General features: G+C 36.5%; 1 protein-coding gene across 1 annotated transcript in view; it reads right to left on the bottom strand.

Annotated features, from left to right (window-relative positions):
* The window catches only part of LOC129004524 (probable Rho GTPase-activating protein CG5521), a 247406-nt gene that overhangs the window by 116396 nt on the left and 118892 nt on the right, over window positions 1–12118 (bottom strand). Inside the window, exons 22-23 of the mRNA XM_054433140.1 lie at window positions 9341–9496; window positions 1543–1674 (exon numbers count right to left, since the gene is read on the bottom strand). Coding sequence (XP_054289115.1) covers window positions 1543–1674; window positions 9341–9496 — 288 coding nt within the window. The remainder of the gene's footprint in view (window positions 1–1542; window positions 1675–9340; window positions 9497–12118) is intronic.

The raw sequence follows: 12118 nt of genomic DNA, 5'->3' as shown, positions 1-12118 counted from the left end.
GTATCTTACATTTTTTAACCATGCCGCCAGATTATCTATTTTATTTATTTAATGTACCTCCATGTCCAAGTCCAAGTGTATATGGCTGCTGTGACTAGCACCACGCTAAATTTTGTTTTAACCTCCAAACTTGGGTTGTCATCATATAGAGCCAATGCCATTCAATTAGCGTTTGCAAAGTTTTCATGAACCAACATAATAAATAACTTCTTAATGATGTTATAATTGCCTTTTAATTGCTTTGAGCTACGTAGCTATTATATTCCCCCTAATGGATTTGATAATAGAAACCAATACCGTAACAATTATCTTTATTGACACTGACGTTTTGAATTACGGCAGATTACGACTATTTCGTCGTGCAAGGTTGGCAACGCTCCGTGCAGTGGGCGCGGCCGGGTTAGCGACTTCCAGAGTTAGCGAATTCCGCCGCGGGACAAAATCGAGTTAGCGGGTTCCGGAGTTAGCCAATTCCTGACTGGGACGGTTAGCCAGTTCCGACACACGACCGAGTTAGCGAGTTCCAGAGTAAGCCAATTCCTACGTCTCACATAAACCCTATCACGAGTTAGAAAACGTGAGTTATACTAGTACCATTGACTATACACACTTTATGTGTATTATATTTATATATCCAATGCTTGTACCATTTGGCAACATTGCCTGCGATCTGACAACATGGCGGCAAAACGTGAGTTATACTAGTACCATTGACTACACATACTTTATGTGTATTATATTTATATATTCAATGCTTGTACCAACTGGCAACTTTGCCCTCGATCTGACAATATGGCGGCAAGTGCCTCTATCATTCAACTAGAGTTCTGTTCTACTAGTTGTCAGTTGAACACGTCATGTTGTGAAATGCAAAGGCAAGCTATTTTGGATTATAAAACTAATACGAATGTGAGATAATGAACTTGGAATTATTTATATTAGCTGACTTCAGAGTATTCCAAATAAACTATGATGTGTCACTCTTTACAACCTTCAACATCAGTTGAGTTTAGCATCATAATTAACCTCACTTTTCAAAATCGGTATCGAGTACAATGAAGCGAAGTATTGAGTATCGGCGATTTTTCGATACCACTGGTATCGAAGGTATCGAGGTATCGAGAATCGGAATCGGCCCATCCCTAAATAATAGTGAATTATATTTGTCTTGTCAGCATTCAGTAATAGTGCATTTATTTGAAGTCAATGTTCTAACTCATTTATTATTGTCTCTGATGTAAATTCTGTTCTTTCCATGCTATTATATCTACGGTAATAAATTATGTAGTATCATCTTTGAAATAGTTGATAAATGAAAAATAAAACAGTCAAAGTTATACTTCGTTCACAAGATTTAGGCAGTTTGAGGGGAATATCCCCTTTTTGTTTTAATGTATATTGCTTAATCCGCTTTTGAGCTATTATTTGAAAGGTAAGGGTTAAGTGTAGAGAATAGATTTCTTCCCCTAAAACCGCATAAATATTGTGAAAGAAGTACAGTAACAAAGAAAAGTAATTTTTTTGTACATGACAGACACATACCGTTCTCAGATCCGGACAGCAAATTACAGCATTGCAAGCATGGATGAAATCCAATAAAAGTAAGGAAAATCCTGGGAGTTGCAGTGAAAAGAACCGTGGACCACAGTAGCGAACAACAGTGTTCAAGGTATGCTGCAATAAAGCAGAAACAAGGTTTAGTTGTGAAAGGAATAACAGTTTAAGGCGTCACTAAAATAAAATAAACCTTCTTTCTAATAGCTTCTATACTTTTGTAATCGAGTAATTTAGACAGCAATGGGTAATATAAGTAAGTTATAGTTAACTCTACAGCAGAACTTAATGGTAGAATAATTCAATTGCACTAGTAAAACCCAGATCTTCCGGTCAAGTGGTCAAGATGTCAAAGAGATCTGTAGGAAATCTGTGCGGTTTGTGTCTTAAGATCACAAATAAGTCTAATCCGAGTATTCAGTGTGCAGGATTATGCAATAAATTAATCCACCCAACATGTGTGGGATTGGAAAGTGACAAATATAAAACCATCCAGGACCTAGGAGGATTTACAAGATGGATTTCTTGTGAGTGCATTGGGAGTATAGGAACCCTAAGATTTTTTTTTTAATTATGATGAAAAATAATTTGAACTAGTGGTTGTCCAGTGGTTGAAAACTCAACCAAATACATGTTATGTATACGTATTGACTATTGGATACTGAAGTAGACATCCCATCTATATGGATCATATGTCACAATCTTTTTAGCGAATTTCCCATATAGGGAATAAGCTATTACCGTAGTACTCACGGTAAGACCTGGACCCGTGACCAATTTTTTTTTCGTTTTGAGGTCCTTAGAGGTCAAAAACACCATCCGTTCAAATTCATATATATATATATATTTATATATATATATATATATATGTGTGTCCGTTAGCGCGATAACTCGAGCAAAAGTGATCCGATTTTGATTAAATTTGGTACAAACGTGTAAACCTACGTTTATTCGAACGAGTTCGCGAACCAGCATGATCGGACCATGGGAACGGGGGTTTATGGGGGCTTTTATGGGGTAAAAATGGGTTTTTCCCATTTTTGACCCAAAAAACATAAAATTTTGCAATTTCTTTCGAAACTATTTTGCAGAGCTTAAAAAAACAAATAATTTAGTATATTGAAGCGTTATAATGCGCCTAATGGTTACGGAGAAAATTCCAAAAAATTGTAAATTTAAAATTCCCATGTTATTCTTATGGAGAATAAGTAAACTGTTGTAGTTTGCTTGTTTATAAACATATTTTGCCCAAATTTGGAAAATGTTTTTATTTCTTACTAACTATTAACATTTTACATGAAAAACACTTTTACCCTCCCTGTTGCAGCAAACCTAAGTATGTTTTAAACTGATTCTATTTAAATAGGGAATAAATGTGATATTTTTAAGGAGACATTTTAGTGTAAATCCATTCAGGGAAATGGAAATTCGCTTAGTCTGCAGGTTTGCTGCGGCGGGGGTATTTTATTAAAAACCATGTAGTTGTGGGAGCCATTCACCGAAAGCGTGTCTTAAATTCTATTTTCTACCTTATTTGTTGTTGACAAAGTTGATGGGCCATAACAGTTGCTATAGCTCATTAAAAAAGTTTGAACAAACATTGTGTATTCGACAGAAATTTAATCATTTAGATCAATGATCTGTTGGTGGCTCACATCAACTACGACAAATTGAATTAAAAACTGGTGACAACTTTAACATGGGGATGGAGCAAGGCCACACTAAAAAAAACACTTTTTTTTGTGGCCTTGTATGGAGTGTAAAGGTTCAGGCTTCTCTATTTTCACCCCACGCTGTAAATAAAACATGTGATTGGAATTTCTTATATTTGTTTTTATTTTCTGTTTATATTCCGTTGTTATTTCGTCACCAGCATGGCAACCCTTAAAGCCCTAGTTAAATTTAAAAAATTAAAAATTCATTTTTACTTTCTCCCCTTATACCATAGTATATGGAGAAAGTATTGTTTTCGTCAAAATTTTCGAGTTTGAGTTTTGAGTGGATATATTCGTTTTGGGCCCCCCTGGACCCAAAAAAGTGGTTTTCGAAGTGATGTCTGTGTGTGTGTGTGTGTCTGGATGTGTACAGAGCTAGGGACTACACTTGTGGTCCGATTTCGATGAAATTTGGTATGTAGGTTCTAATTCATGGTATCTCCAGGAGTTTTTTTTCATTTTTTTGGAATTTTGATTTTTAATGGGGATTTTCCCATAAAAACCCATAAAAAACCGGAAAAATCGGATTTTCTCAAAAATGGCTTAAACGATTTTGATAAAAATTTAGTATGTTGTAGCCCTTTAAATTCTGAACAAAATTGTACAAATCCCATTTCTGTAAAAATTACGGTTCAAAAGTTATGGTAAATTATGTTATTTTCCCATAAAAACCCCATAAAAAATGAAAAATAGGATTTAAGAAAAAAATCCGGTTTTATTTTAACATAGTATGTTATGGTCCTTAAAGTTTTGATAGTTTTTTTCATTTTTTAAAAATGTTCATTTTTAATGAGAATTTTCCCATAAAACCCCATAAAATAACGGAAAAATAGGATTTTCCCAAAAAGGGCCCGAACGATTTTGATAAAAATGTTGATGTTATAGTCCTTTATATTCTGAACAAAATGGTACAAATCCCATTTCTGTAAAAATTATGGTTCAAAAGTTATTGTAAATTATGTTATTTTCCCATAAAAACCCCATAAAATAACAGAAAAATCTGATTTTCACAAAAATGGCCCGAACGATTTTGATAATAATTTAGTATGTAGTCCTTTAAATTCTGAACAAAATTGTACAAATCCCATTTTAGTATATTTACTCTCACCGCTTACACATGATAAAGTTTGTTGACAAACTTATGGGAGAAAGTATGTGTCAGAATGCTGATACCGTTTATTTGTGCTTATATTTGAATAACTTCTTGATTAGCATCGTACGTGTTATTAATTACCTGAAAAATACAGAAATATATTACAGTAGACCCCCTCTTAACCGACTCTAATGGGACCAGACCTAGGTCGGATAACTCAAAAGGTCGGATAAAACGGGCAATCCCTCATAACATAATGAAGTGCTATTCATTTGGAATTATATAATCATTATTTTGAAGTCATACTTGCATTATTTATAAAATAAACTACTCTTATCTCCTTTTTCATATTGATAGAAAAGTCACAAATAAACAAAAACACAGTTGAGTCAAATAGGCCTACTTTCAGTGGAATATATTATTATAATACTAGGCAAGAGTCAATAAAATTCCTATTTTAATAACTTTAATACTGTAATGTATTAATTGATGCTTTCCAAATACATCGTAATACAGTACAGAACCTTTTGTCGACATTAAAGATACAAGCGACCGTTTTGTTACAAAACAGGACATTTATTTATAGCCTCTCACTGGAGGCTCCAGGCACAAAAACTATCTTGACCTTGGAGTTGTTAACCCCCTTTCCCTGCCTTCCTTACAAGTTGCGTTGTTTGTTTACTCTGGCGATAAGATAATCAGTTCTCAAAATCGTAACGCACTTTATGATGTTATAAATTTGCCGCACAGATAACAAATCAGATCAGATGTGCTCGAGCTACGAACGATGATGACAAACTGACAATAGGCTATGCTATATTTTTTGTGCTAAACACAAAATAGCTTATTGTTAGTCATATCCTGTGGAGATAAGCGTATGGTTCAGTTCTCATCGCCCAGCGTGGGAGCGGAAATGCCGAGATTCCTAGAAAGCGGCGGTTAAACCGAGCTGCTCTCAAATCAAGGTCGGTTAAAACAAACTGTATTATTTTACGATCGAAGGCGGATAATCCGATTATCGGTTAATACGAGGTCGGTTAAGAGGGGGTCTACTGTACGTCTAATAATAACACTTAATTACATTAATACATTCGCCTATTGGGTCTGATGATGATTGGAGTGTCCAATCTAAATCGATCACCACTTACCAACTTTTACATGTATTTACCGTCTTGTAAGTCAACAGTATAAGTGTAAATATATTATTGCAAGTGTTATTAGACGTAATATATTTCTGTATTTTTCTTATATTTGAGTCTATTTTAGTTTTGAAAAGGATTCTGCACTTCTACAGGAAAATATCTTTCTAACAGTATGCGTAGATTTTCCCTGTGATGCACACGAGCTGAGAAAAAAGGTTTTAAAGAAACATGCTTGCCTATTAATATATAGATATACCTACAATTTGAGTATTGATGACTATTGCAACATTGCAACCATAATGAATCTTTTGGGAAATTATTTTCCATCGTAGAGACTCTAACTAAAGACAATTAAGAAATTAAGGAGATGTTAATAAGTACTTCTGACGTAAATTATAGGTTGGAAAACCATGTGACTAAGGGCAAGCCGGAAGTTTATACCTTGGGAAAACAGCAGAAGCAAAGTATAAACACAGTTAGCAGGGAGCCAGCATTTAAAAGCAGACTTATTTATATAATTATCGACGGAAAATCCATTTTTTTACAAGGTATACATTGTAATAATTTATATAATATTTGTAATAAGATCAAAATTGTGTCAGAGACGTCTAGTTAATACAGTGAGACTAACTTAGAAAACGTGCTGACTAGTACTACTGAAATATTAATAATATGTGTATATATAAAACAGACTAGAAATAAATAGAATGATGACAAGCAAGGACTAGAGTTGAGGTACAATAATCATAACAAACTTAACAAAAATAACAATGAGACAAACGCTAACAAACAACAATGAGAACATTAATCCATTAATGAAAATGCTTATCATTAGCTACTAAGTATAAAGTAAAGTTTTTTGCAACCCATGAAACTGCTATTCTTAATAAAAGAGATTTACGTTCTTACAGTGAGAATAAACTTTTGTACCATGTAGAAAGTGTTGCTTTAAAACATAAAGAACTTTACAGTTTAGCTTTATCTAGCATAGCCAGAGAGGAAGCAAATCTCAAAACCTGCACCAAGTCAATGAGCCCAGCTTTAAATAAACAAAAAACTCCTTTAGCTAAACAAAACACTAATTCAAATAATGTAACTCCGGATGATGGGGATACTTCGAAGAGTTCTACGCCTTGTGTGTCACTGAATCGTACAGAAAAAGAAAAGAACCTCTGACTCATGAATCATCCAACAATGACCAAGATCGGAAAGGAAGTAATTACTAGGACTTACACACAAATATTAATGCAAGAGCTTAATGCTGCAAAAAGTGAAATTGCAAGTCTAAATTTGGTCATTAATGAGCTTCAAACAAATAATGAAAGTTTATCAAAAGAACTGAATTGTGCAAAAAGAAGAATTGGTCAAGGATGTGGCAAATGCTTTCCTCCACTAAAGGCCCAAAATAAAAATCAATGGATGCTGGAAACAAAGCCAAGAGGTAGGAGCAATGCCATTGCCTCTCGAGGTGTTGATTGCTCAAATATCTACTCTGTTTTGTCATACCTTAGTGAAAGTAGCGATGAGGAAATCGAAGTCAACGAAATGGATCTACAAAGGCGGCAAAAACAAAACAAATCCAACAGAAGATAAATTCCCCCTGCTCCACAAAACTATAACAAAAAAATAAAACGGCCTCAGCTTCTAATTCTGGCAGATAGCCATGGGAAAAATCTAAATTGCCTTATTGAGCAAAGATCCTCTGCAAATGTCTCTGCAATTGTTAGACCCGGAGCTAATTTCAACCAGGTGGTCGAAGAAGTCTCAAACCTGGGGAGAAACCTGTCAACCGAAGACCATCTTTTAGTCATTGGTGGATCTAATAATGTTGGGATTACAGGAGTCAATCGTATAATACTTCAATTTGAAGAACTGAAGAAGAAAGTCAACAATACAAACCTTATCCTGGCCACCCTGCCAATGAGGCATGATAAACCTGAACTGGATTACAAAATCTCAAGAATTAATGCAGAGTTGGAGAGGCTTGCCACAAAATCCAGCCACAGTTTTAAAATCCTCCCTCTCCATGAACTTCCTCAACACTATTTTACGCAACATGGACAGCACCTAAACAGAAGAGGAAAAAATAAAGTAGTAGAGATGATTACAAAGTTATTGCTTAATGACAACAAAAGAAACAGTCCTAGACGCCAGATCATTGCACCAAAGACAGACATAGTTCCAAGTAATGGTGAGATTCAGGTTGTCGATGCCGACACGGGAAATTAATTTTCCCAAACAATATCCAACGACTTTGAAAACATTCGCCACATGTCTGTGGGAGTGGCAGTGGTTTTCAGGAGAAAGTTTGGACAGCCGCAACGAAGTGACTGCATCACAGAAAGACTGGCTTGCCAAAAAAACAGTAATGGGGCCACAGTGTATAGCCTGATTACCAAGGCTGAATATTCGAGGAAACCAGATACAAAAGTTTACGATGAAGCTTTCGATCAATTAAAAGAAGATTTTTTCAAGAAAGAACTTAAGACTCTCATATGCTCACCAATGGGATGTATAAGAGACCTCATCTTGCCGGAACACTTTGCCAAAAGGATTGTGGACTTCCATCGTGCTACCGGTGCTACTATCTGCATCGTAACCTCTGATCAACCTACAGCAAAGAGAGTTCTGAGGCGTAGGATTCCCCAAGTGGAGTTTGTCACAAAGTTGATAAAGCTGATCACCACCGAAGAATTTTCAACACCTCCACAGACAGACATCACAACCGAGCTATCTCCAGACATCACTCAACCAGATGAGTCTCCTCTCATCGTTTCAGCAAATGTCAATAAAAGAAATGACACCAGCACAGGATGGTTGTCATGATAATGATAATGGTTTTGATGGTCATATTCCAAATTGTAGATGTACGCCAATGGAAGAAAAGGAGCTAATTGCCATTTTTGATTCCATTGAGCTGATAGTCAAATAGGACTGGCGACGTCTTCCTGTGAAAGGTTACACTGGTAAATTTTTCGATGTTGAGCTTCACTCCATTAGAAATACACCAGTCCTCTACGGCAAGAAGATCACACTAAAGCAAGTTGCAATCTTGGGACGATGAAGTCACTCTGTAGTTTTACCTGATCACTGCAGGTGAGTGCTATGTGTATGACTCTGTAGAACTGAGTTAGTAGCCCAGGAGGCAGTGGTACATCATGGCTAGACAACACCATGTTACACAATAGTCAAAAGGCAATCAGTTTTACCTGATCACTGCAGGTGAGTGCTAGGTGTATCACTCTGAAGATTTGAGTCAGTAGCCCAGGAGGCAGTGGTACATCATGGCTAGACAACACCATGTTACACAATAGTCAGAAGGCAATCAGTTTTACCTGATCACTGCAGGTGAGTGCTAGGTGTATCACTCTGTAGATTTGAGTTAGTAGCCCAGGAGGCAGTGGTACATCATGGCTAGACAACACCATGTTACACAATTGTCTGTAGGCAAACAGTTTACCTGATCACTGAAGATGAGTGCTATGTGTATGACTCTGTAGATTTGAGTCAGTAGCCCAGGGGGCAGTGGTAGATCATGGCTAGACAGCACCATGTTACACAATAGTCAGTAGGCAAACAGTTTACCTGAACACTGAAAATGAGTGCTATGCGTATGACTCTGTAGATTTGAGTTAGAAGCCCAGGAGGCAGTGGTAGATCATGGGTAGACAACACCATATTCCACAATAGTCAGTAGGCAAACAGTTTACCTGAACACTGAAAATGAGGGCTATGTGTATGACTCTGTAGATTTGAGTTAGTAGCCCAGGAGGCAGTGGTACATCATGGCTAGACAACACCATGTTACACAATAGTCAGTAGGCAAACAGTTTTACCTGATCACTACAGGTGAGTGCTAGGTGTATGACTCTGTAGAACTGAGTTAGTAGCCCAGGGGGCAGTGGTAGATCATGGCTAGACAACACCATGTTACACAATAGTCTGTAGGCAAACAGCTTCCCTCTATTGAAGGCATCTGGTAGAGTTAATGCCTGGAAAATAAAACAACTTTTCTTATCTTATAAAAACTACAAAAAAAAATAATATCACAAAGAAAAACTGAAAATACTTCATACCATCACAAAAACAATTTGTCGGTTATTCTATCTTTGTATATGTAAATGCCGGAATAGAGCATCCTAATCAGGTCTTTGACCTAGGGATGAATTGATTAAATATCTAAGTACAAGTAGTGTGTAACAATTTACTTACCCACCTTAATCTTAGTTTATCTAAATACACTCCGTGTAATTTCTGTAAATACTTTGTGAAACAATAATGAATTCTGATCAAACAGGAATGAATATATCTTGATTATTTAATGTTGATTTATTTGAGTTAACCTATCAGATTTAAGTAGGCCTAATTAGGCTACCTCTTTATCTTTTTAATTATTTTACCATTAAAATAGTCTAAACCCTCGATTAGGTCATATTTTAGCCAAATGCCTGAAAACTGTTTTTTTTTTTCTGAGGGTATAGATTAGTAAGCTGTTCCGGGAAATATAGCTTGCCAAGGGCTTATAGATTTGCAATATAAAATCAAACAACATAACACTTATATTTGATCCTAGTGTAGGACTTCTTTAGAAAGTCGATTGAAGAAAAACTATTTTTACAATCTTCTCTTTTCAAAATTCTTATTCTAGGATGATACCAGTGCTTTGTTATATGATCTTTTATCGTACGTATCTGGAAGCCCCTGGGTTAAAAATTTCCAAGGTAGGCTAGTTGAGCTATATCGCTAAAAATACTAGGTATGCCAATTGAGCGGAGTGAGCATTAGGGTTGGACGAGTAGGGCTACTCGACTTTCGAGTAATTACTCAACTTTTAAAAAATACTCGACCTCGAGACGAGTAGTTATAAAAAGTGCAACTTCATGATTTTTTACGTCTGTATTTAATAAATGATATTTGTTTTTGTGTTTATGTCTTATTATTTAATCCCTATTCCTACAAAAAACTACTCTTCATATATAGGCTAGTTCAGCGTAAACCAAATGTTCAACAAACAACCATCGTCATTCGGCAGAGCTAGCAAGAGGACTACCACTACTTTTACTTTACTACAACAGTTAAACAATACGTCTCGATAACGAAATGGTTATAAGCCAAATTTGTTAGTGTTTAAGAAGTAGGAAATATATTTTTGTACACTTAACCCTTCACCGACGGATGACGGATATATCCGCCTAAGTCTTTGGCGATAAAGGACAGGTGGCGGACATATCCGCTTATGGTTTTTGATGTTCCGGATGGGAAGCGGATATATCCGCTTTCTCTTCAGACAGACTGGCAGGTACTTGAGCAGTAACTATATGTGGAGCAGCAAGTTTCATTGGTGGAGTCATAGCGTACGGTGTTGTTAGTGTTCCATTGTGTGAGTTTTTTGTACGTAAACCTTTTATAGATTATAGTGTTTTGTGATTTGTTATTAATTGCATGTTGTATCATGACTTGACTGCTATACAGTGCATATTTTTTGACTACTACCCTCGGTAGTGTATTCCAACTTAGGTTGGGCGTTTGTGTATTGTTAGTTGTAATGTGTTAGTTAAGTTTTTTCACCTGAAGACGGGATCAGATTCCAGATCCCGAAACGTTGTGTATTGTTTTTTACTTTCGTGATGGAAAATGTCCGCAATGAACCTTTGAACAACATTAACTCACCATCACCAACAATGAACTTCAAACAAAGGATAATATATGCTTGGAGGATTTCCTAAAAAACCTAACAACTTTTCAAAATGAAACAGGAGCAAAAGTCACCATTGTGTCGTACTTCCAAAAGTCATTGAAAAAGTTAAGAAAAGGTTTATCACACGATGAATTTAACAACCAAATAAAGACTTTTATCCATGGGCATCAACTGAATCAAGAGAAAGAGACAATGAACAGCTCGTCTGATGCAAGGAAAGAAAACTGTGACACTGTCACACCACCTATGATGGCAACCTGTACCTCTCCTGCCTCGGAACCTACGGACGACACTGCGACTCTGTCTGTCCAGCCTACACTGACATCAATGGAGGAACCACAGAATGGAGAAGTTATAAGTGTAGTGCCCGGCGACCTCACGTTTTGTGAGGCGCTAAAGCAGAGTAAAAGTGAGAGTGCTAAAAGTGTTGTTAAAGGGAAACCATCAGCGAGCGCCATATCTGAAGTTGCTCAAAATATTAATCAGGAGGTTGGGGCTTTAACCCTTCCCGGACGGGCGAAATCATGACATAGGACGGGAAAAAATTAGAGGAAAAAATAAAAATTAATTTTTCATATTTATGTTTTGTTATACATGTATACATAAAATAAACACAGTGGAACACATTATACTGTCAAAATAATTTTTTTACTCGTTTTTAATTATGCGGATATATCCGCTACCCGTCCGCAGATGAGTAGAAATGCAGCGGATATATCCGCCACCCGTCTTTGAAGATATGACCATGACAACGTTAGGCAATGAATAAAGAACAATATGTAAGCAATAAATAAAGACAACGTAATGTTGAGCGCGAAACGTCGAGGGGGGGAGCGTAGGAGTGGTGGTAGGTGCGCGGGAGGGGGTGAGGCGCAGGAGAGGGGTTGGCGCGGGAGAGAGGGGGAGTGCGGGGGAG

This window comes from Macrosteles quadrilineatus, unplaced genomic scaffold (assembly GCF_028750875.1).
Source record: "Macrosteles quadrilineatus isolate MER2022 unplaced genomic scaffold, UCM_ALF_1.0 Scaffold_1__1_contigs__length_201487025, whole genome shotgun sequence".
Taxonomy (NCBI): Eukaryota; Metazoa; Arthropoda; class Insecta; order Hemiptera; family Cicadellidae; genus Macrosteles; species Macrosteles quadrilineatus.
The sequence above is the reverse complement of the archived record's forward strand: the minus strand, read 5'-3'. Positions and strand labels throughout refer to the sequence as shown.